The sequence below is a fragment of the Pelodiscus sinensis genome, chromosome 30 (genome assembly GCF_049634645.1).
Source record: "Pelodiscus sinensis isolate JC-2024 chromosome 30, ASM4963464v1, whole genome shotgun sequence".
Taxonomy (NCBI): Eukaryota; Metazoa; Chordata; order Testudines; family Trionychidae; genus Pelodiscus; species Pelodiscus sinensis.
In genome coordinates, this window is record NC_134740.1 from 1,793,843 (window position 1) to 1,818,729 (window position 24,887).

General features: G+C 52.4%; 2 protein-coding genes across 2 annotated transcripts; both read left to right on the forward strand.

Moving 5' to 3' along the window:
• Window positions 1-200: 200 nt before the first annotated feature.
• On the forward strand, window positions 201-3,487 carry LOC112547170 (mast cell protease 1A-like). The gene is made up of 5 exons (XM_075911811.1): window positions 201-323; window positions 1,211-1,358; window positions 1,903-2,041; window positions 2,409-2,666; window positions 2,840-3,487. The coding sequence occupies exons 1-5, from the start codon at window positions 266-268 to the stop codon at window positions 2,981-2,983; spliced, it is 747 nt and encodes a 248-aa protein (XP_075767926.1). The 5' UTR covers window positions 201-265; the 3' UTR covers window positions 2,984-3,487.
• Window positions 3,488-10,256: 6,769 nt separating this feature from the next.
• Window positions 10,257-18,204, forward strand: LOC102455738 (duodenase-1-like). Its single transcript, XM_075911812.1, has 5 exons — window positions 10,257-10,320; window positions 11,576-11,720; window positions 13,158-13,293; window positions 13,543-13,797; window positions 16,656-18,204. Exons 1-5 carry the CDS (start codon window positions 10,272-10,274, stop codon window positions 16,800-16,802), a joined length of 732 nt encoding a protein of 243 aa, XP_075767927.1. The 5' UTR covers window positions 10,257-10,271; the 3' UTR covers window positions 16,803-18,204.
• Window positions 18,205-24,887: the final 6,683 nt, after the last annotated feature.

Here is a 24,887-nt window from a genome sequence, read left to right on the forward strand (position 1 = left end):
CAGGATCTAAGGAATGAGAGGTCGGAGGAGAAGGATGCTCTGTACAAAAGGAACCTACCCTGGGCTCCTTCCTCTAGGGAGAGGTTGTTCTCCACCCATCAGCTCTCCCTTTTGTGTCCCCCTGCAAGTGACAGCAACATGACACTGAGGTTTCTGTGAGAACCAGCATTGTGTCAGCTCCCCACGTGATGTCCAGTTTGCAGCTGGCTCTATAAATCCCCCAGAGCTGAGACACCAGCCCTGTCGCTTTCCTCAGACGGTGACCATGCTGCTCCTGATCCTGCTGCTCGTGGCTTTTCTCCTGCCCCCCGGGGCTGGGGCTGGTGAGTGGGGGAAAACTGAACTGTGGGATTGGTCTCACAGGGTGACATGCCCCATGACAGGGCCTGTACCCCGTAACAGCCCCATGTTCATATCCTGCTCCTTGAGTCACTCTGACCAGCCCTCTCCTTTTCCTGTACCCCATCTTTTACAGCCCATTCTCAGGCCAGCTTTGCCCCAGCAGGTACTGCTGGTTCACTGTGAGCCCCCCAAGATCCTGCATAGGGCCCCAGTTCTCCATGCTGCCTTGGCTCTGGGGAGGGGGCCCTGTGCGTTGGGCTGGGCTGGAGAAGGCTGATCGCTTGAATTCATACCCTGGGGTGTGGCTGGGCTCAGTTCACCAAGCCCCGCAGCCACCAAAACCAGAAAATTTTCCCTTATTCCCCACACACGAGGGAAAGAACCAGGTTGCAGAAGAAATAAATCCAGGCAAGCTGAAGGGCAGAATTGCTCCCTGGGGTCAGATTCCTTCAGTCAAAGCCACTTCCCCTGGCACCGGAATTTCGGTGAGATCAGTGAGGAGCAGCCCCGCCTGGTCCCCGTGGGTGGGTGGAGAAGCAGCTACAGAAGCCCCTGCAGGGGACGGGCTGGACTAGACTGGGGTGACTTTGGCCCACAGAGCTGTGAACATGAGGCTGAGCAATCACTGCCCCTACTCTGGGTCCGTTTGGTACCAATTCCCCACCCAGCCAGATGAGATCTTCTGATTTGCCCACCAGCCCCATGTGGGGCAGAGCAGAGTAGGGAGCAGCAATCCTGGCACAGGGATCCCGCGGGGAGAGAATCATGGGGGTGGGAGGAGGCTGTGGGGAATCCCTTTTGAGATGGGGAGCTCAGTCCCCACCCAGAGAGGGGATGGGCTCTTTGAATGAACTTGGTCTCCCCCCAGGTGAGATCTACGGGGGATGGGAAGCTCGGCCCCACTCCAGACCCTACATGGCCTATCTGGAAATAGAACGGGGAGATAAGATAGCTCGCTGTGGTGGGTCCCTGGTGGCGGAGAACTTCGTGCTGACGGCTGCTCACTGCCAGGGAGAGTAAGTGCCTCTGGGCTGGGATATGGGGTCATCAGGGGAGCGGGGAGCTGTGGTGCTGTTATGCAGGACAGGGGGTGGCCAGGCTGGGGGAGTACAGCCCAGGGGTCTGACCTGCTCTGGGGGTGTCGGTGAGTCTCTACGGTCCTCTGCAACCCACGGCCCAGCCCCAGCGCTGAGTAAATCAATGGGGCTACGGACCGTGAGCCCAGCTGGCGTCAGGACCACTGCCCAGTGTGGGGCAGGGAGGGGTCACAGCCCCAGGGCATCTCTGCAGGGTGCTGGGCTGGGAGGCTGGGTATGGACCACTGCCTGGATCCAGATGGCCCAAAACAATGAATGAAGGAGTTCAAGGAATACCTTGAGAGGCTGGTGGTCACCAGTAGGGACCCAGCACCATTGGGCAAGGATTATGCCCAGCTGAAGCAGTCAGCCCCTCGCACTGCCCCCCAACGCAGCATTTACCAGTGACACCCACAGACGCTGTGCCCCTACCTCCTGTACATGACTGTCCCTAACGGGCCGTGTATTGCACCTGCTTTTACAGAGCGATCACTGTGTTCCTGGGAGCCCACAACATAGACAAACTAATAGACTTGAGACGACAAAAGATCAAAGTATCGAAAATGTTCCCGCATGAAAAATACAGGAACAGAACCATGATTAATGACATCATGCTGCTCAAGGTACCACCCCCATCCCATCCCCCGCCCCCAGTGACCTCACACTGCTGCAGGTACTGCCCCCATCCCATCCCCCACCCCCAGTGACCTCACACTGCCGCAGGTACCGCCCCATCCCATCCCCCACCCCCAGTGACCTCACACTGCTGCAGGTACCGCCCCATCCCATCCCCCACCCCCAGTGACCTCACACTGCCGCAGGTACCGCCCCATCCCATCCCCCACCCCCAGTGACCTCACACTGCTGCACATACCACACCATCCGTATGCTGCCTTTCCCAAGGGGTTTCGGGTGCTGCTGGGGATGGTGTACATTCCTTTCCCCGTCAGTGCAACCATTCTCTTGTTCTTCCTCACTGCTGTGTCCCAGCTGGCTCGTCCTGCAAAGCTGAATGAACATGTGAAAACCATCCCCATGGCCGGTCCCTTTGAGAGTTTACCGCGTGGTACCAATTGCAATATTGCTGGATGGGGATGCACCGTTCCAGGGGACAACTCCTCTGTGGTGAGCAGGCTCCGGGAGGTGGATGTGGAGGTGCTGGATGATGATAAATGCACGTCTGCATTCTACTTCCCCATGTTAATGCTGTGTGCGGGCCGTCCACAGGAAGGCAAGGATGCAGGACAGGTACCTCTGCTCTTCGCAAATCCTTCTTATGCACGAGTGTGTCCATATTTGTGCCGTTATGGTGAGAAATCGGGGTTGGGGGGAGGAGAGTGCCGTGTCACTGGGCATTCATCGGGGGGCAGGGGGCCGATTCACTGAGCTCTGCTCCATCGGTGGCATGTTTTGTTCTGCAGGGTGACTCCGGCGGCCCCCTCGTGTGTAAGGATAAAGTTCAGGGGGTTGTCTCTAAGGGATCTACATCTGGGACCCTCCCCGGCACGTATACGAGTGTCTCCTTCTACAGCGACTGGATCAAGGACACCATGAGGAGACCGTAGCTCTGAGCCTGCCAGGACCCACTGCCTAGACCAGCCCTGCACCGCTTCAGCCCTTTGGAGAGGCCCAGACGTAGGGCCTGCTTTGCAGTGGGGCTGAGTCCCCACATTCCCTCTTGAGTCTCCTATCCCACCCTTCAAGATAGAGTCCCCTCCCCCAGCTCCAAGGCAGGAGAGTTAGGAGCCAGGTTCAGGGCTGGCTGCTTCTTTGGTTGGGAACACCTGGGTCATGTCAGTTAGAAGCCAAAGCTTGAGGTGGACCCATTGGATTGTTGCTCTCCCCAGGGTGGGCCCATCGAGTGCCGGCTTGGGGGAGATCCTCCCCATAATGTCCACCAGCACGTTCCTGCTGGATCTGACCCCGGCCCTGACCTCTCTGGGCCTTCCCCACGTGCTGGTCCTCTAGAGTATCCACCGCCCAGATTAAATATCTGATCCTCTACTGCGTAGCTCGCCTGCCCAACTGGGATTCTCTGCCTGCTCCGTAGCCAACAACTAATAAAGATACACGCGCAAAAAGTCTCGCTTCCTGATGCATCAGCCCAGAGCTTTGCCATCCAGAGCAGCTGCTGTCCACCGTAGCTTGATCTAAATACGTCTCTAACCAAGGAAGGAGAGCACCAGGGAGGGAGGGGAGGAAGGAAGGGGAAGGGAGAAGGTTCATACCTCTCCCACCCCCACACGTACACTAGACATGGGGCCTACGTCTACACTGGCATGATTTTCCAGAAATGCTTTCAACGGGAAAGTTTTCCGTTAAAAGCGTTTTCCGAAAAGCACGTCTAGATTGGCAGGATGCTTTTCCGCAAAAGCACGTTTCGCGGAAAAGCGTCCGTGGCCAATCTAGACGCGGTTTTCCGCAAAAAAGCCCCGATCGCCATTTTCGCCATTGGGGCTTTTTTGCAGAAAAAAAACGACTGTGCTGTTTACACTGGCCCTTTTGCGCAAAAGTTTTTCGGAAAAAGACTTTTGCCCAAACGGGAGCAGCATCGTATTTCCGCAAAAGCACTGACAATCTTACATGAGATCGTCAGTGTTCTTGTGGAAATTCAAGCGGCCAGTGTAGACAGCGGGCATGTTTTTCCGCAAAATCAGATGATTTTGCGGAAAAACTTGCCAGTCTAGACACAGCCAGGGTGGGAAAGGCAGTGGAGTGGGAGGGAGAGCAGGCAGTAAGGAAGGACCTGCTCAAGAAATGGGGGGGGGGGGGGGGGAAGGGTAGCTAGATGCTGGGGGAGGACCCAGCAGAGTGGCAGGACCCAGCAGAGCAAAGGGAGGCCAACAGTGGGGCCAAGAATGGAAAAGGTCACTGCAGCAGCTGAGGCTGGGGAGGAACAGCAGCCATGATGGTGACCGTAGCAATCACAGCACCCCACATACTGGGCCCTCTGTGTTCGGACGCTAAAAGCTGGTGTGGTGCCATGACTCTCCCTCGGCACCCGGAACGGTGGGAAAGCTTTGTCATCTCTCTCTCATTTGTGGACGTAGTACTAACCTTTAAGGCTAACCCCGGGCCATAGCACTTCCCCATTCCTCCAAGCTGTTTCCAGGCATGGTGTTCGGTCGTACTGGGGCAGGTGCCAGAAACCCCTGTGAGCGGGAGGATTTTGGTCCAGCATCTCGCAACCAAATAAGGAGGAGGAGGGATAAATGCGAGCAGGCAAACTCTTGATTCATTGACCCGCAGAAGAAAATAGTGTGAGCAGGCGAACTCTCGGCTTGGTGTCTTACAGAGACTTTCAAAACGCGCGCGGAAAATTCCGTCTACAAGAATTCCAGTGCCCTGGTCTTCCCTAGTATAGGAGCCTCATGAAGTCTGATATTAAGTGATGGGTGTCTTAGAGCAGCACCACTTAATAGAAACCCCTGGGAACTGGACAATAAAGAAAGATGCATCTAAATGTGGAAACTGTAGAAAAAAAGGGTGTGTGGAAAAGGAGTATGAATGTAATGAGTGACGTATGAATGCCGCTGCATAGCTCTGAGACTTAAGCTGATCCCAGCTGCACCAGGGTTCTCCCACGAGGGAGTTCTGAATGCAAAGGGGGGGGGGGGGTCAGCTGAACCTCGAAACTCAGCGGATATGTGAGGGAGTGACGACTCCCCTTATTTCACGAGCTGCTAAGGTCTGACACTCGAAACCCAGCAGACTCAAAAATCCGCCCTGCCGCGAGAAATGTAACTTACAAGCAGCTACAGCCGAACAACGCACAAGAAGTGGGGGAAGAAAAAGAAAAAAAAGGATTTCTCAGTTGGCACACCCGTATCAACCAAACTTAGGGGAGGGAATTCAGCACATCACCCCTCTTCCCCTCTTCATGACGCATACACAGAGAGAGAGGAAACACGGAAAGTAGCTGAAAGGAATTAGCTCTTCCCTTTGGAAACACGGGCTCCTGTAACACACTTGCCCAACCCAAAGCAAAACACCAAGTTTAGAATAAGTTTACCAGTTTACGGGAAGTGTTCCTCCAAATTCTAAAGAAAAGCAATTAAGCAATATTGTAACGTGTAAGGAGGAAAACATGATTTCAAATGACTCCTTGTTTCTTGCAGCCTCCTTTAATCATCTAGGCAAACGAAACCCCCCACACAATCCAATTTAAACATTTGGCTACAGACTGTTAAACCTACTAAAGAGAAATAAGAACTTCTACTGAAACTTAAGTGGTTAACTGCATAAAAGAATAAAATGGATACATTGTACATTTGTAAAAGCTGCACCCCAAGGGTTAAATTTGCCTTCCAAGGAAACAAAGTATTGTTTTAAAAATCCAAGCCCAGAAACTTCACTGCGTCTTTGTTCAAGGCTAAGCTGATAGCACTTTTGGCTTGCTTTCAGATCCAAGGTTGTGTGGGTCTGCAAACTGCCCGTCTGTTCTGGAAGGAGAGAGGAGGGGCCACAACTCCCCAGGACCAAGCACCATTAGATTATCCCTGACAAGTGTCTATTCAACTTGCTCTTAAATATCTTTAGGGGGTAGAGATTCCACAACCCCACTAGGAAATTTGTTCCAGTGTTTAACCACCCGGACAATTAGGAAGTGTTTCCTAATGTCCAACCTAAACCTCCCTTGCTGCACTTTAAGCCCATTGCTTCTTGTCCTGATCTCAGAGGCTCAAGAGAACCATTTTTCTCCCTCCGCCTTCTAACAACCTGTTAGGTACTTGAAAACTGCTCTCATGTCCCCTCTCAGTCTTCTTTTCCAAACTAAACAAGCCCAAATCTTTGGCTACGTCTACACTGGCATGATTTTCCGGAAATGCTTTTAACGGAAAAGTTTTCCATTAAAGAATTTTCAGAAAAGCACGTCTAGATTGGCAGGACGCTTTTCCGCAAAATCACTTTTTGCGGAAAAGCATCTGTGGCCAATCTAGACGCGGTTTTCCGCAAAAAAGCCCCAATCGCCGTTTTCACAATCGGGGCTCTTTTGCAGAAAACAAATCTCTGCTGTCTACATTGGCCCTTTTGCTCAAAAGTTTTTCGGAAAAAGACTTTTGCCCGAACGGAAGCAGCATAGTATTTCCGCAAAAGCGCTGACAATCTTACATGAGATCGTCAGTGCTTTTGCGGAAATTCAAGCACCCACTGTAGAGAGCTGGCAAGTTTTTCCGCAAAAGCAGATGATTTTGTGGAAAAACTTGTCTAGACACAGCCTTTCAGTCTTCCCTCAGCTGTTAGGTACTTGAAAGATGCTATCATGTCTTCTCTCAGTTTTCTCTTTTACAAACGCAACAAGCCCGGTTCTTTCAGTCTTCCCTCATCGCTCATGTTCTCTAGACCTGTCATCATTCTTGTTGCTCTTCTCTGGACCGTCTCCCATTTCTCCACATCTTTCTTGAAATGTGGTACCCAGAAGTGGACACAATCCTCCAAATAAGGTCGGAACAGAGCAGAAGAATGACTTCTCGTGTCTTGCTCACAAAACTCCTATTAATCGCCGAGTCATGTTTGCTTTTTTCGCAACAGTTGACTCATATTTAATGTGTGGTCTACTCTGATCACTAGATCCCTTTCTGCAGAACTCTTCCCTAGACAGTCACGTCCCATTCTGTGTGTGAGAAATGGATTGCTCCATCCGAAGAGCAGCACCTCGCATTAGTCCTTATTAAACTCCATCCTATTTACCTCTGACCATTTCTCCAATTCGTCCAGCTCATGTTGAATTATGACCCTATCCTCCAAAGCTCTTGCAAATCGGTGGTAGGAGAGGGATCATGTGAGGATTCCCTTTGGGACACCTGGCATTGGCCACTGTCATCAGGTAGGACCCTAGGCTGGAAGGACATTTGGTCTGGCCGTTCTGATGTTCTTGTGTGATCCCTTCCAGCTTGGTATCACCAAATGCTGTTCAGTAAAATTTGGCAGCTCTTTAGACTGGCGGCTCATCGTTTTATTGACACACTGATGGGGACTCCCCGGATGGTGACGGTTTCCATGTTTCCTTCCCTCATACTCCGGGTTCTTTAAAAAACTATATTTAATGATCAGGGTAGCGCACAGGTGGGCAGTAAAATGACAGTTCACCAGGCTTAGCCACCGCGGCTTGTATTTACCTGCACCTCCGCAGGTCTGGGCCATCGCAACTCCCATTGGCCGAGAACGGTCATGCGTGGCCAATGGGAGCAGTGAGCCCTGTACCAGCGGAGGCATGGATAATACAGAGTGGGATGTACTACTCAAGGGGTGGGGCATAGAATCATAGGGCTGGAAGGGACCTCGAGAGGTCATCGAGTCCAGCCCCCCGCCCTCAAGGCAGGACCAAGCTCCGTCTACACCATCCCTGACAGATGTCTATCTAACCTGTTCTTAAATATCTCCAGAGAGGGAGATTCCACCACCTCCCTTGGCAATTTATTCCAGTATTTGACCACCCTGACAGTTAGGAATTTTTTCCTAATGTCCAATCTAAACCTCCCTTGCTGCACTATAAGCATAGTTAAGTGGTTTGAGCCTTGGTCTTTTAAACCCTCAGTTGTGAGTTCAATACTTCAGGGGGCCATTTAGAGAACTGGGGTCAATTTGTCAGGTATGGTACTTGGCTCTGCCATGAAGGCAAGGGACTGAGTTTGAGGACCTCTCAAGGTCCCTTCCACCTCTATGAGATTGGTATGTCTCTATTATCAATACCAGCCTGCCAGCTGGGTCCAGTCTGTGAGGATTAACACCTGGTCCCCACACTCTGGATTCACCTGCATGTCCATGGATACTGGCAATCCCAGTCTAAATATTATCTAGACCATCCCTGACAGGTGTCTGTCCCACCTGCCCTTAAATACCTCCAAGGATGGCGATTGGACAACCTCCCTAAGTAATTTATTCCAGTGTTTGACCACCCTGACCGTTAGGAAGTGTTTCCTAATGTCCAATCTAAACCTCCCTTGCTGCTGTTTAAGCCCATTGCTTCTTGTCCTGTCCTCAGAGGCCAAGGAGAAGAATTTTTCTCCCTCCTCCTCCTCGTGACACTCTTTTAGATACTTGAAAACCGCTCTCCTGTCTCCTCTCAGTTTTTTCTTTTCCAAACTAAGCACACTCCGGGTTTTTCTCTTTCCTCACAGGCCACGTGTTCTGATCCCTTAATCTTTTTTGTTGCTCTGCTCTGGACTTCCTCCGATTTCTCCACAACTTTCCTGACGTGCCGGGCCCTCAGCTGGACACCATGTTCCAGAGGCCTTATCAATGTTTCATAGACCAGAAGAATTTCTCCCCGATTCTTGCTGACAACTTTCCCGCTACAAATGAAGTTCCTTAGTTTTGCAAGAGAATGCCACTGTTAGCTCATCGCTAGTTTGCAATCCACCATGACCCCCGCTCCTTATCTGCTGTCCTCTGTCCCAGGAGGTTGTCTTCCTGCTTCATATGTGTGCGGCTGGTTCTTCCTGCCTCAGGACAGTGATTTGCAAGTGTCCTTAGTGAACCGTGTCCTGGTTATTTCCGAGAATGTCTCCGGTGTGTCGAGATCATTTTGAGTTCTCTTCTTCGAAGTGCTTCCAACCCCTCCCAGCTTGGTGTCATTTGCCTACTCGATCCATGTGCTTTCTACACCATTAGCTAAGTCATTTGGGAAGTTATTCGACAGAAGCTAGTGACACAGAGGTGGGTGGAACCCCCGGGCCCACCCACACCCACCCCTCCATGTGCAGCCAGATGTGACTCTCTGTTGGCAGGCAGAAGACGGTTGATTCGTTGACAGCGTAGAACAGCCGTGTCAGCATGGGAGGCAGAAGAAACTGGCACCATCCACCGTGGGGAGTGAGGGGCCCAGAGCCGGGGCCCTGCCCCTATGTCCGCCCCACAAGCCAAAGATATTCACTCACCCACACAAAGCCTGCTCAGCCAGCGCCGCCTCCGGCCCGTGTCCAACTTCTCTGGAAAATGTGTCACCGGCTTACACTCCCCCCCCTGCTCAGGTTACAAACGGCTTCGGGCCTTCTGTACGTAAGGGGGACACATTGAAGTCCCCTTCTCCATCTAGGTGTGTGTGCAGTGCCCAGGGAAACTGAGGCACGCCAACGGGGTAACTGCAGGATAGTGGCAATCACATGCCACACCCCCAAGTGAGCGGAGTGAACCCAATCCACGCCCTATCCACGCCAGGGTGACTCTTGCAGGGACCCAGGGCTGTTGGATGTTGTGGGGCCCCCAGATGGGGCAGAAACGAGGGGTTCTGGGAAGCACGGGAGGGCAGCAAATTGGAGCTGGGGCCAGGCCGATGAGTAAGGGGCTGGAGAAAAAGTCCTGAGAGGGAGAATTGCAAGTTCTCGCTCTGTTTGGCTTCTCCACAATTCACGGGGGCTTGAGGGATGAAGAGCCTTGTGGGGAGACACAGCTGGGCTCTGGGAGGGGGTGGGGGGGGCAGGCTCTGCAGTCCAAGGAGGGAAACTGAGTCATGAGCAAATCCAACAGGAAGGCAGAATGAACCCTGGAAACCTGCAAATCGAGGAATCCAGGGGTCACACAGATGGGGTGGAGTGGGGGTGGGAGAAGAATTCATCCATTGGGCACTGCTGGTCCTCAGCACCATCCCTAACCCCAGCCAGGAAGGAGAGAGGCTTGGCCCCGTGCCAGGGAAGGAAGCAGAGCAGGAAGGAGCCCCTCTGTGGCTGGTGGTTTCCTTTCGCGGAATCTCCACCCCCACACATGGCAGCTGGGGAATTCCTGGCCTGCCAGGGGCCTGACCCTGCCCTTCCTGGGTCACCTCTCCCCAGGGGCCCCTCCCCGCCACCCGCTCTATATAAACCGCTGGACGGGGACAGAACACCAGTCCCGGCCCCTGGATTTGCACCAAGAATGCTGCTGCTACTGCTGCTCTCCACGGCTTTTCTCCCGCTGCGCTCCTGTGAGTAGAGCCGACAGGCCGGCTAATTCCCTGGCCCCTGTGGGAGTGGGGCAGGCACACCCTGGAAGCGGGGAGGAGATTGTAGTTCAGGGGCCAAACTGAAAAACCCCTTAAAAACACAAATTGCTCCCCAAATCTTTGTTTTGTTTTTTCTTCCCAAAGAAGCCCCCTAAAACATCATTTCAAATCTAATCTGGGGGTGTGACTTGATTTGGGGCATTTTCATGGAATAGAAACCATTTTTTTTTCTGCATTTTCATGCTGTTTTGGACCCCCACTGTGTGCTTTTTTAACCCCTCTTTTTTAAATGTGTTGCGTTTGGAACACAACATGCAAGTTTTATATAAATTGTGATTTGGAACCTTATTTCTTGCCATTTTTTTCCAGGTTCCACCTTCCAAGTAAAAGAATTTTTAGGGGGTGTTTCTTGCTTTGATTTCAGTTCAGTTGAAGGAATTAATTGCACTGTAAAATATTTTAGGGGGTGTTTTTTTCCTTTGATTTCAGTTGAATTCATAGGATTCATTTCACTGTAAAAATAATTGTATGGATTTTTTTGGTCTGATTTCAGTTCAGTTGATAGATTACAGTGAAATTAATCCTTTTTTAAAGCAATTCACTCTACTGCTAAATGACACTTTTCAAACCAGAAAGGAGAGACGTTTCATTTCCCAATGGCAAGAAAGAAACTTCTCTACTTTTTCCAGAATTTTTATTTTATTAGTAGTAGTTTGCAATCTAAACAATTTCATGAGTTTTACTGGAATTTGCAGGTAGTTTTGAGACATCAAAATTGCTCTATTGTTAATGGCAAATTTGCCAATTGTTTATACATGTTTGCCTGGCTCGGGACATGAAATAGCGGGGATCCAGGCTGGTGGGCCACCCGCCCACCCCAGGAGCACGGGGTACCATTAGCCATGAGTCTTAGGAGATGGGGCCATGGGACAAGAGGTAGTGATAGGGAATCGGTAGCCTAGTCTTCTGAGTGCCCGGGGGAAGAGAGATGGACGGGCGTGAGTGGGGTAAAGGATGGATGGATGCAGAGGTCTACGTGGGAATAGGCAGGTGCATGGGACAGAAAAGTCTGGGACTAGGTAGATGTAAAAGGGCACATGCACAGGCTGGAGGGGGGTGGCGGGGGGGAGGGGTTGATCAGAGGGAAGATGGGGACAGGGCTGAGGGCTGCGGGTCCAGGTTCCCCTGGGATACTGATTCCACCCTCCTGTTTGCCCCCCTCCCTGTCTCTCCCCAGCTCGGGTCATCGGGGGTAAGGAGGCCTCGCCCGCCTCCAGACCCTACATGGCCTACGTGCAAATCGGCTCTGCGGGGAGCTGCGGGGGCATCCTGATCCGGGAGGACGTGGTGCTGACGGCGGCTCATTGCAGCTGCAACCTGGGGTAAGCCCCCCCCTTAGCCTCTCCTGGTGCCCCCCCCGAAAGGACCCGCGCCAAGTCCCATCCCCTCACCCCTGCCCCGAGCCAACCGTGCCCCCAGGCTTGGGGCTGGCCCAAAGTTGGTGCCTTGGGAGGGATCCATTTCCCACCCCCAATGAGACAGCCAAGCCCCAACTTGGAGGCGGGATCAGAGCTGCTCCACGTACGACACCTTTATGGGACATGAAAATTGCCCTTTTTGTAGTGGGGGGCCCAGAACTGGACACAATACTCCACGTGGCCTCCCCAGAGCCCAATCAAGGGGAATAATGACATCTCTGGGTCTGCTGGCAATGCTCCTCTTAATGCAACCTAATACGCCATTAGCCTTCTTGGCTACAAGGGCGCCCTGTTGACTCATATCCAGCTGATCTCTCTTCGCTTCTTCTCATGAACTGCTAACCCTGGAGGAGGGAACCGTCTGTCCAGGGGAGCTGGGCCAAGTGTCAGGGCTGCTTTCTGGTCTTTGACATCTTCTCTGATGGATCCAGCAAACCACATAAGGAAGCCTCTCCAGAGATCCTTTGAACTGGCAGATCAGAGCTTCCTGTTGTTGCTGTCCATCGCCAAGAGATGGCAGTGGTGCATTAAAAAAACCTCTTCTATCTTCTTAATTTGTATGTTTCACGCATTCACACACCCTGATTTCTGTCTCGGCCCAGCCTCCTTGTCTGAGATCCCCGGTTTGAAACAAATGCTTACCGATAACACACCAGCTGTGACTTAACATTTTTATTTTTCCATGGACCTTTTCCTCCCTCTCCCATATGCACATCAATGATTTACAGATTCCAAGATTATTTTGGTCATTCTGCATGACCTCCTGCATCACGCAGAGCTGGGAACATCTCATTTTTATCTACAGCAGATCCTTCAAAATCCAATCTGGGTTCAAAACTGCCAGAGATGGAGAATCCAGCAGGGTCATTGGTAAATTGTTCCCCTGGATAGTTTCTATTCCTGTGAAAAATTCGTACAGGAAAACATGACTGACAGAAAAACCAATGGATTCCTAGTCACACTGGTTGTGAAGCCATCTGCTCTAGAGTTTCTTGGTATCAGGCGGGTTTTCCAATCTTTTGATCAATCTCTTGGCTCACCTTTGCGTCCTCTCCAATTTATCAGCATCTCTCTTGAACCATCAATAACAGAAATGGACAACAGGTCACCCACATGGGGGAGCAGTCTACCGGTCAGTATTTTCAGGTCTCTTTGGAGAGGAGGAGAAGTTCAAAGACACACACAGGTCAATCTGATGGTCTTTGTCTTCTTCAGTTGCCCAAAAGGAGGTAGAAATTTTCACAGGCCAAGAGCAAGGCCATTTCTAAGGGACTGTGACAATGCCAACCCTATGTCCAGTGGGACGTAACACCCCCAATATTCTCCCCTTGGATTTTCCAGCAACTTCTTTGTCTACCTCGGAGTTCATGATTTCATGAAGCCAGGACAGGACTGGCAACGGATCCAGGTCCGTCGCTGGGTCCAGCACCCCGACTTCAACAACGAGAATTTAGACAATGACATCATGCTGCTGAAGGTACTACCCCCAGTGACCTCGCGCTGCTGCAGCACCACCCTCATCCCATCACCCCGCCCCAATCCCATCCCCCACCCCCAGTGACCTCACACTGCTGCAGGTACCACCCCATCCCACCCCCCACCCCCAGTGACTTCACACTCATCCCCTGGACACACAGTCCTATGCTCTGGTTGGCTGTTGCTACCCCTTCCCAGATGTTATCCCTGCTCTGGTCCAGGTCCATTCACTCTCTTTCACCCACGGCAGATGAGACACAGTGCGGAGCTGAACGAATGGGTCGGGACCATCCCTCTACCAGAGGCCGATGTCCCTGTGGTCCCGGGCTCCAAGTGCAGCGTGGCCGGGTGGGGTCGGACTGGAGCAAACACCAGAACTGACGTTCTGCAGGAAGCGGAGCAGGAGGTCGTGTCCGACAATGTGTGCAAGGACCGGTACTGGCATTACGACCCCTCCCTCATGCTGTGTGCCGGAAGCCCCCTCGTCAAGAAGGCAGCTTTTGAGGTACATATCCCCACATCCGGAGCCGCTAGAGGTGCAGGAGAGGGAGCTGATAGAGACCAATATGGGCCTCATGTGCCAGTTGCCCAAAAAGGGAGCCCCGGTGCATCCTGGGAGATGCAGCCCAGCCAGACAGCCTAGCTCAGTGAGTATCTCCAAAGAGACATCTCTAGAGTTAGTGGCCTAGCACAAGGCAGTAGTGGAAACAGGATGAAATTTCACATGAACCCAGGTCCATAGGGACCCATAAACCCTTGCTGCTCTGAGTTGGGAACCATCCTCCGGGAGTGACAGAGGAAGAGGGAGACCTGGGGATGTCACTCCATCACATGAGGAACGTCGGTGACCAACGGGAGACTTGTGGCCGAAGAGAAGCCAACCCCAAGGTGGCCAGTTCTGGGCAGACCTGACCCAGAAAGAGGGACCTGGGCAGGCTCTGGTGTGGAGAAGATCTGGTGGGAGACTCAGGGGAATGGGACCAAAAGAGAATAAAATACCTTGGTGCGTGTGTGTAGAACACAAGCAAAGGGTGGTCTGATTGTCCTGTAAATTCGTAAGAGGGTGTGGGGAGACGCTCGGGAGGGAGACAAACGTTGAAGTTCTAGAACAAATGAAACGGGGGTAAAGGAAGCAGGAATAGAAGGCGGCAGGAGGTGAGGAGAAGGTTTCTAACCACCAGAGCAGGGAGGTTCTGGAGGAGTTGAGGGAACAACCTAGCAAAGACGCAGATGAACCTTGATAAGTTTATGGAGGGGTAACACAACGGAGAGAACAGGGATTTCATTTCATGTCTTCTTAGGGCCCTTGTAGTGCTGCGTTTCCATGATGGCACGAGGCATCTGAAATTTTCTTAGGAGGGTGAGGAAGCACTGGGGTGGACTCCCTTGGGATGGGGTAGAATCTCCATCCCTAGAGGTTTTGAAGTCCCGGCTTGACAAAGCCCTGGCTGGGATGATTGAGTTGGGTTGGTCCTGCTTTGGCCAGGAGGTTGGACTTGATGACGTCCTGAGGTCTCTTCCCACCCTAGGAGACTATAAAATACAACCACCATGATGCACCAGGATTAGGAAGTGTTGCGTTTAGATTTTGAAACAAACCATTCCTGGGAAGACGTTAAGGAAAAAGGGGAAACTCCCGGCCCCTTTCAGCACAACATTTTGTGAACTTTTCTGCTCTTCCCCACCACTGGAAAGTTCTACTGGTGTGCTCCCTCTTGAGGTGCAAGCAATAGACAAGACCTTGGGTGAAATCCTAGTCCCAAAACTGTGGAGGGGCTTTTTGCCGCAGGATTAGGATGCACTGGATCTGGGTGAACTCAGTGTTCCTGTCCAACAGGAAATAGCCACATTTCACTCTTTGCTTTCAAAGAAAAGTTGAGATGGCGACATGTTGGTCTGACTGGAAAATCCAAAAAACCAGGTTTGACTCAGAAATGTGGCTTTCAACATTTTCCATGAAAAAGGACCAGGCTAAGAGGTCAAGAAGATCTTTCCTTCTATGTGAACTAAGAAAAACAAGGAGGAAAAAAAATGGTCAGAGGTTTAGAAACTTTGATCGGGGGGTAAGATGTGTCATGTTTAAGCTAATGAAGAGGAGACGGAGGGACATGATAAATATCATCAGATATTTTAATGGCTTTTCTGAAGAGGACAGGGAGTAAATCTTGTCCATGTCCACTGAAATTAGGACTAAAAGTAATGGTCTTCATCTACAACCCTGGCACTGTAATTTGGATATTATGAAAAACTTTAAGGACACTTAAGCTCTGGGAAAGATTTATTAGGAAGGGGGTGGAATATCCATCGGTAGACACGTTTTAAGACCAGGTTGGACAAACACCCATCAAAGCTGGTCTAGGCCAGCGTTCCTCAACCTTTTTTTCATAAAGTACCCCTTTAAAAAAAAATTATAAGTGCCCCCAGTACCTACAGTTTTCAAACACACAATTTTTTTTTTCTATTTAAGCAAATGTGTTGCAATAACCACTTAAATTTTGGGGGTGTACAAAGTAAAAAATAATAAAGCGCTGTAAAGCTTACAACAAAAAGCTTTTTTCCAAATTTCACGTGTTGACCGAGCCCCCAGACTTCTGTCGAATACCCCGGAGGTACTCGTACCACTGGCTGAGAAACACGGGTCTAGGCTCGTTTTGGCCTGTCCTCCAAGCAGAGAATTAGATGAACTCTGAAGGTTTCTTCCAGCCTGGCATTTCTATCAATCTAGAAATTTGATTGTTGAGTTCACCCAAAATTTCAAGCCTTGTCAGCATTCAGCATCAGTTTAATATCATCGCAATGTCTTCTGGGCGCTGTCCCTGAGACCCCCTCATTTCTCTTAAGTAGCTAGAACTACATCTCCCATAATGCTCTGAGTCATTCCATTCCTACCAGGTCCCAAACTGCTCAGTCAGAGGCAAATCTGCGTGGCAGGATGGGAGAGGAAGTCCCTGAATGTGCCAAGTCCTTAGGGGGGAATGAAGACCTGAACTACAACACCCATAAGCCACAGCGCCGATAGGAAAAAACAGTTTGATATTTTGTTCAGCTGATTCCAAACTATGGAAAATTCTGAATTGGGAGGAAGTGACACAATATCATGGAAGCAGAGAGCACTAGACCTGGAAGGGTCCTCAAGAGGTAACCAGATCCAGTCCCCTGCCCTCATGGCAGGATCAAGCACTGTCTAGACCATCCCTGACAGGTGTCTATCCAACCTGCCCTTAAATATCTCCTGAGATAGACACTCCACAACCTCCCTAGGCAACTTATTCCAGTGTTTCAGCACTCGGGCAGGTAGGAAGTTTTTCCTCACGTCCAACCTCAACCTCCCTTGCTGATCACCGATGTTATTCTTCTTGGCAGGGCGATTCCGGCGGGCCCCTGGTGTGTGACGGCGTGGTGCAGGGCATCGTCTCCAACGGAGATCCGGACGGGCGCCCCCCCAGCATCTACACAAGGATCTCCAAATTCATCCCTTGGATCAATGCAACTTTGGAGAAGTTGAGTTGAAGGAGACACTTCCCGTTGAAGGGCCCAATTGCCCAGACGGGTCTCCATACCTGTGGGGAACCCTGAGGGAGTTTACATTAGAGTATTTATAATAGCGTTAGAGAAATATCAGGAATGGGTCCGTCATGAAACACTTTTGGGGCTAGAAACACCTTTTGATATTAGAAAATTTGTTCTGTTGCATTGTCACCCCAAACGGCTGGTCAATATTTGGGTCCTACCGATGGCCCGGCTGGGAGCAGAAACTGTCAATCATTTTTGGTATTTACTTTGATGCAATCTGGTTTATTGGCGAGGAATATCGGAAGAATTCCGTGAACACAGGACTCAAATAGCAACTGAGTTGTCCCCCCATTTGCTGTCCCAAGCCCAGCCGAGACTGTGTGCCCCAAAAGCTACCTCTGACACCACAATTGTGTTTGCCTGGCTGTTTGACTCTGCATTTCCCTTCCTTCCGTTCTCGGGTCTCTCTGTCTGTGCTGTGACTGTCCAATGCAAATGCCCATGGCCCAAGACCAATAATCGGTGATTTTTTTTCCTCCCGAGTTGATAGAATTCCCACACTTCTATAAAAGGCTCAGAGAGGGAGCCACATTGGTCTGTAACTGGAAACACTTTTAAAAAGTAACAAATATTCTCGTCGCATCTTAGAGATGAACAAAACATGTCAATGGGATCATGCGCATTTGAGGGCACAACCCACTTCTTCAGATGTATTGAGGCTTCAGAGGGGGAGCCGTGTTAGTCTGTAACTGGAAAACCTTAAAAAAAAAACAACAACAACTTTTCAGCTTGTTGTAACTTGAACCATCTAATTCACTATTTTTTTTCTTATTCTTTCCTCCCCTCCTTCCCTTATTTATTCTTGGATCTGGCTTTTAATACTCCAGTCATCTGAAGACGTGGGATCTCATCTACAAGGGTTTTCCACCATCAAACTCCCTACCTGGCTTAAAAATTTTCTTTTCACTCAGACAGAGACGAGCAAAGCAGCCGTGTGGCTTAGAAGGCCAACCTGCCATCACAAAGCATGGACAGTCGGATTTCACAGCACATCCACATTGGGTCCTCAAATGGCCGCGTTAAAAAAAAAAAAAGGTGAAATTTCAAAGACTTTGTTTCAGACGTTTTGAGCCGGACCCAACGTTGGCTTGTTTTAAGGGCTATTTTTTCCTGTTTTCCTCTCCTAACCCCCATGTCTATTTAATTATTTATTATTGTGATTCTGATGCGAGGGTGCAAACCCCGCAAAGGACAGGAACCCAGAAAGTGTCGCTGGAAGAGATGGGGACAAGAGAAAGACTTGGGTGGAACATGTCCAAAATAGATGCTTGTTTGAAAAAACAAACGGTGCTTGAAAGGGAGAATGAAAGTCATTTTTTTCTGAATAAAATATTTTCTTTGAACTGTCTTGTCTGTCATTGGCCTGCAGCCTGGATGCTGATGGTGTGAATGAGCCAGGCTTGTGGGGAGACCATGGGGCAGTGGGAAGGATGGCTGGAAAAAATTTGAGCTAAATGAGATTAAACAGCTCTCAGGATCAGGGCCTGAATTGACACCTAAGTCCCACTGAAACAGCCAAGAGCGTCACACTGTTCCCTTCAGCAGATCTCAAAGCATTTTAAGCACCGTTAGGTCCAGATGGGGAAACTGAGGCACAATGCCTTGCCAAAGCTCATCTACCAGGAGATCTAGGAACAGAATCCAAGCGGCTTAAATGTCAGGCCTGTGCAGTGGCCACTAGGCCACACTGCTGCCCCACCCCTCGCAGCAGCTCAGGCAGGCAGTCCCAGATGCTGTGCTCTCCTCAGCCCCTCCACCCCACTGCTTGTTAATTTCATTTCCTGTCCTGGATCTGCTGCTATCGGACCCAAACGTCTCCAGCACTGACCCAAGACTTCTGGGGCCGGGTTCTGGTGGAAAGTGTGGGGACGAAACCTCTGCAGGGCTGAAATACACACCCCCCCCACATCCAGCGGCTGTGGGGCAGATACTGACAAAACTGGTCGGGGTGTCTCATACACCTCCCCTCTGGTAACTGGCGAAGTGCTGGCCAGCCATGTGGCTGATCCTTGTGTGGGTAGAGGCCAGACGTGTGTGAGCCAGGGAAAAGGGGGGAGATTCCCAGAGCTGCCCCCAGATGCCCTGAGTCCCCCCACTCTTCCCCACTGTGATGACAGAGCCACATTGCTTTGAGAGACTCGGTGCTTGTCCCATCTGACCCCTGTGCAGCCCTGGCCCTGAATTAGCCCTGACTCCAACTTGAGGGCAGCTGTGAGAGAAATACCCTGCTTGAGTTCATCTGTCAGGGGATGGAGAATCCAGCCAGGCCCAGGGCAGAGGGATGGGGGCGGTACCTGTAGCAGTGTGAGGTCACTGGGGGTGGGGGATGGGATGGGGGTGGTACCTGCAGCAGTGTGAGGTCACTGGGGGTGGGGGATGGGATGGGGTGGTACCTGCAGCAGTGTGAGGTCACTGGGGGTGGGGGATGGGATGGGGGCGGTACCTGCAGCAGTGTGAGGTCACTGGGGGTGGGGGATGGGATGGCCGTGGTACCTGCAGCAGCATGATGTCATTGTTTGAAGTCTCCCTGTTGTATTGCACGGGGAGGGACTGTTGCTGCACACGGATGCGTTGCCGACTCCGTTCCCGTTGTTTGATGGTGTGGGCCCTGCAGGACGACAGCGACGCTGCTGTAAAAGCCGAGAGCAGCCCACGTGGGGCGTTTGGGAGGGAGCTGAATACGTGTTTTGCTGGCTCAAATTCTCATTTTCTGGGACAGGGCAGCGCGGTGCTGTCTGGCTGGGTCTCAGGTTCCTTCCTTTGTGCTTGGATGCCATCGCCCCACGGCCAACTCCTCCCTCCCAGATACCTCCAAATGCCCAGTCCCCCAGCCCAGAACCCTGCACAATTGCCCTGGGACTGTGACCCCTCCCTGCCCCATGCTGGGCCATGGGCCAGACCCCAGCTGGTCTCACTGCCTGTAGCCCCATGAATTTACCCAGCACTGGGGCTGGGCCATGGGTTGCAGAGGCCCCTAGAGACTCACCAATGCCCCCTAAGCAGATCAGACCCCTTGGCTCTATTCCCCCAGCCTGGCTGCCCCCTCCCCTCCCCTGCCCCCATACTGGGACCAGAGCTCCCAGCTTCCCCTCCCCTGGTCCTACATCTCAGCCCAAAGGAACTGACCCTGCTTGGCAATGAGCCGCCGTCAGCACAAAGTTCTCCTCCAGCAGCAACCCACCGCAGAGAGTTGTCTTGGTTCTTTGTTGTATTTTCAGAGAGGCCATGCAGGGCGTGGAGTGGGGCTGGGCTTCCCGGCCCCAGTGATCATACCTGGAGGGAGACCAGGTCCATACAGAGAGCCCCCTCACCTCTATGCACTGGGACCCTGTTCCCCATCTGAACTGGGAACCTCAAAGCCTCATCCCTGAGACGTTCCCCTAGGGGATCGGTGTCCCTGGATCCCTCCTCTGCTCTGCCCCACACAGAGGGCGCCCTATGGAGTCAGAGGGTCAATCTGCATCTCTGACCTGGCTGGGTGCGGAGTCGCTACCCAGCACACTGGGAGTGGGGCACTCATCACCCTGCCTTGTGTTCTCTGCACTGTGGGCCAAAGTCACCCCAGGCTGGTCCCGCCAGTCCCCAACAGGGCACGGACAGAGCTTCTGCGGCTGCTTCTCCACCCACCCACAGGGGCCAGGCTCCTCCGCTGACTCACCGAATTCCCGGTGCCAGGGATACTGGCTTTGATGGAAGAAAGCCCACCCATGGAAGCTTTCTGCCCTTCAGCTTGGCTGAACCTTTTTCCTTCTACAACCTGGTTCTTTCCCTCCCGGGCTGGGAATTTTCTAGGGTTTTGGTGTCTGAAAAAATTCCTTTGGGGGTTGAAAATGCAAAGTAGGAATGTCCCTCCGGAAAACGACCAACCTTCTGGCATCTGCTCGGGAGAAGGCGCCAGGCAGGAGGGCAGGAGTTTTGGAAAATGTCTCCTTTAAGGAATGGCAGCGATTGGCTTTATTGTGGGACCTAGACCCAGGTCAGGGACCTCTTACTGTGCTAGTCCCAGCATGGACCACAACCCCTTCCCCAAGCAGTGTCCAGTTCAAACAGACACAATCATTTTCATGCTTAAAAGGGGATTCTGAGGCCCCAGGGGTGTGTTCCTAGCGGGTTTAGGTGCCCGATTTCCGTCAGCAACCCATGGAAATAGGAGCCCCATGGACAAGTTGAAGTTCCCCCCAGAGATCCTGGGCTGAGCTGGGAAAGGATCCCAAGTTTCTTAGCTCCAAGCCCGTCACCTTAGCTCCCTGCTCTTGCCCCTCTCCAGTATCTGCTCCTTCCGTCTCTCCCCAGCCGCCCTACCAGCAGCTCGTTGCATCTCCAAGTAGGACACACGGCTTGGCAGTGGGGTCCCACAGAAGCCCTGTGGGCTGATCCCCCCCATCCGCATAGGCGGAGAGCCTCAGAGATACTCAGGAGAGGCTGCAGGGGTCCCAATAGCCCCTCGGCCCCAGGTAGTTCAGGGGAAGACCCTCAATCACCCCACAGTCCCCTACCCTGCATGGGCCCCTCTCCGCACACCCCCAGCTCCCTTCTCCCACTCACCAGCCCAGCACCCGGGGGCATGAGGAAGGCCCAGGGGAGCAGCCCCAGCACCAACCGCTTCATCGTCAGATCTATCCTGGGCATGTCATGCAGCCTCTCCCTCCGGCCTGAGACTTTTATGGACCAGGTGGGGACAGGGCCACATACTCTCCTGTCTGGGAACATCCACTGGAGATCGGCCATGGGGGGAGATGCCCATTGGGGCAATTCTCAGGTCACGGCCACACCCACCTAGCGGGAGGTTTCCTCTCTGTTCCGGTCCCTGGCCTGGCGCCATGGCCAACAGAGTCCCTGCCCATCCATCTGCCTGAGGATGTGGGTAACAGCGGCTCACAGCCTGGTCCTGGCTGTGGACGTGACTAACGCTGCCCCACCCTAGCCAGCAGTGTCAGAAACCCTCCAGGGCTGTTCTGCAGCAAGATTCCTTAGCCCCTAGATTTCAGGGACAGGCCAGGAGGGACAAGGCCTGAACCTACAGGCCAGACACACTCTGTGACAGCAGCCTCCAGCCCCGCACTGTGGGCAAAGCCAGGGCAGATCGAGAGTGCGGAGATCTGCAGACCTGTCCAGCCGACAATGCTGCAAGGAGATGGATCTTCTGAGGGTTTTGGAGATGGAGAGGGGACTCTCCTTTGGAGCTGGGCCTAGTAGATTTTGGGGACCCCTGTGTGCAAAACAGCATGATCACCCCATGACGGGGGCACCGGCTCCTGGCTTCTCTGGACTCCAGGATGGTGCCAAAAATGTGGGGGTCTGGACTGAGGCAGGAGTTGGGTGCAGAAGGGGGCAAGAGCTTCAGTGGGAGCAGGAGCCCGGGGGTGCAGCTGTGGCCAAGAGATTTGGAGTGCCAGGGAGGTTGGTGGCAGGAGTGCGGTGCAGAGTCTGGGTTTGAGTTCTGGGAGGTGGCTGAGGGATGGGCCAGAAGGTTGGGGGTTGAGGCTCGGGGAGGGCATTAGGATGCAGGACAGGCTCAGGGATTGGGGTGCAGGGCATATACCTGGGAAAGTGCCCCTTTCCTGATGCAAGTCTCAGGGATCTGCCTTTGGCTGGGATGTCAAAGGGAGTTAGGCACCCAAACCCCTCTGAGGAGCAGGGCCTAGATGGTCTTATTCCTTCTTGTGATTACGGCTCTTCCCTGGTTCTCTGAATCCTGTCAGCCACCCCATGCTCCTCCCCCAAGCCTGGGCCTTTCACACACCGAACCTCCCAGTGGCCAACATGTCAACCCAAAGAGCCCCAAGAAAAGGGTTGCATGTGATTTCCTTCCATAGAGCCATAGAACTCTAGGGCAGGAAGAGACCTTAGAAGGTCACCGAGTCCAGCCCCATGCCCAAAGCAGGACCAAACTTAACAGAATCCTCTCCCTGTGGGGGGTGGAAGCGGGGCGGATTTGCACACACATAGTAGTGAGCATCACAGGTCCAGCCATTTCCGCATCCCATCTCCCACAGGGGCTAGTCTCGGATGCTCCTGGCCCACATTCCAAAGGGCTGTGGAGCCCTGTTCAGGTGGGTCCAGCACTGGCCAGATTGGGGAGAAGAGCCTAGAACGATGCATGAGAATCCTGAGGTAACTAGAATAGATCTCTCTGGACAGGGATGGGGCTAGGACGGATGTGTGGGGGACCTAAAGGAAATTCAGTGTCATATGGTCTGGTCACATGCTCTCGCGTGATTTGCTGAGTGACAGCTGCCATTACTCACAGGTTGTCTGAATGGTTCCTAAGAAGGCTGAGCTCTGGCATGGTCCATTGTCTTGGTTGACGGCCCATCAGCTCTCTCTCGCTCCGCCGCTGGTCGTGGGTTAGATTCATTGTCCGTACTCCTCTCCTCAGACAGAAAGATGACACACGCTCAGAAATAGGACATATCCTATTGGGCCGATCCTCACGCTTCCAATGACCCCTTACATGGCCAGTCTTGTATAAATCTCTCCCCCAATCATGGAGCTCTATATTGTAGAGGTTCATGCGTCTGTCTGTCTGAGTCTGTTCAAGGACTCCTCCTACACTGTAAGAGCTAAGCCAGGGGTGGGCAATTAATCTGTGGCAATGCACCAGGGTTCACCTCCATTCCCTCCCCATGGATCACTTATGTTCCTCTGAAGGAACAGGCAATCGCAGCTCTCATGGGTTAGGAAGGTTGATCCTTGGCCAATGGGAGGTGTGATATGCTGTATGTGCAGAGAAAATAAGATGGGCCCTGACAGAGAGTAACCCTGGCCGATAAGCCCCACCCCCCACATCAGTTGAGACTTCCGTATTGGCTTCATGAGAAGCAGCCCGATCTTCAGCACTCCGTCAGCCCTCCCAATTTCTCTGCATGGGGACGTCCCTGCTGCGTTGACATCTTCGGGCCTGTGACGGCGCGTTGGGTTTTTCCCGTCTCCTGCACGCCCGTAATGGCACGAACAGACTCCACCGGCCAGTAGAATAGAAGGAGTTTGCAGTGCTGTATCCTGGAGAAGCAATAGAGAGGTAATCTGGTTATAACAACTGGGGCTAGGAGGCCTCAGTACCCCCCCTTGTGATGGGGGGTGGCTGGGCCCTACAATCCCAGCCCCCTCCCTAGCTCCTTCTCCCCTGCTTCCCAGACTGAAACTAACCTTCCAGCCCTGCCCCCTAGCCAGGGGCAGCATTTCAGCTTCCTTTCTTTCTCTCCCTGGGGGGTAGCTGGTCAGACAGGTTTGGAGCCCCCTTTGTATAATGACTCACCTCCTGCCCTGCTGGGCCATGCTACAGACAGCAGAGGTCGCCCACAGCCCACTGCCCAGCATAGCAACCAGCAAGGGCCGTATTCTGGTATTCACTACGTCACAGGGCCGTATTCTGCTGCTCCTGCTCCTGCCTCTCCTTAGGATCAAGGATGTGACCATTTCGGGATCTCTTTCACCTCTATCACCTTTCACCTCCCAAGTTGCAACTAGTCCCTCTTGGTCCGTCAGGGGGATCCTGACTGGTTTGGATGCCAAGCTATCAAGCACCGATACTTCAGTTGCCCTTCCACCCACTGTCCTGATGCTCCTGCCTTGGAGCGGCTCCCCTGGGAAACTCCTCCTTTCCGGACAGGTTGTGGGAGGGAGAAGAGGGGGTGCTGATGTCAGGGTGTCCCTCCCCTTCCACGCCTGTATCCCATCTCCACACAGAGAGAGGGGGATGGAGGGATCTTGGCAATTCAAATCTCGACCACTCTCACACATTGTGTGTGTCTCTGAAAGTCTCACAAACACACACTGCCCTCCCCTTGCATCTCCCAGTCCAACGCACACGTGGGGGACTGTGGTTACTCCTGGTACTGCTCACAACGCGGGGTAGTTTGGGTTCATGACTGGTCTGGGCATTGTCTCAGTTTCATTTCCTCTCTTATGCCTGAATTGAATTTTGAGGAGTGAGTTCTAAAATGGAGAAGTAGTACAAGGGCCCTACCATCAATCAAACATTAGTCCCGCCCCCTGTCACCAGAAGTCCCGCCTTTGGGG

What these genes read in the sequence shown, in the direction of transcription:
- LOC112547170 (XM_075911811.1), top strand. Translation starts at nt 266, where the DNA reads ATGCTGCTCCTGATCCTGCTGCTCGTGGCTTTTCTCCTGCCCCCCGGG. An exon ending in GCTGCTCACTGCCAGGGAGA is followed by an intron (nt 1,359 to 1,902) that starts GTAAGTGCCTCT and finishes CTGCTTTTACAG; the next exon opens with AGCGATCACTGTGTTCCTGG. An exon ending in ATGACATCATGCTGCTCAAG is followed by an intron (nt 2,042 to 2,408) that starts GTACCACCCCCA and finishes GCTGTGTCCCAG; the next exon opens with CTGGCTCGTCCTGCAAAGCT.
- LOC102455738 (XM_075911812.1), top strand. Translation starts at nt 10,272, where the DNA reads ATGCTGCTGCTACTGCTGCTCTCCACGGCTTTTCTCCCGCTGCGCTCC. An exon ending in TTTTCTCCCGCTGCGCTCCT is followed by an intron (nt 10,321 to 11,575) that starts GTGAGTAGAGCC and finishes GTCTCTCCCCAG; the next exon opens with CTCGGGTCATCGGGGGTAAG. An exon ending in CATTGCAGCTGCAACCTGGG is followed by an intron (nt 11,721 to 13,157) that starts GTAAGCCCCCCC and finishes TGGATTTTCCAG; the next exon opens with CAACTTCTTTGTCTACCTCG.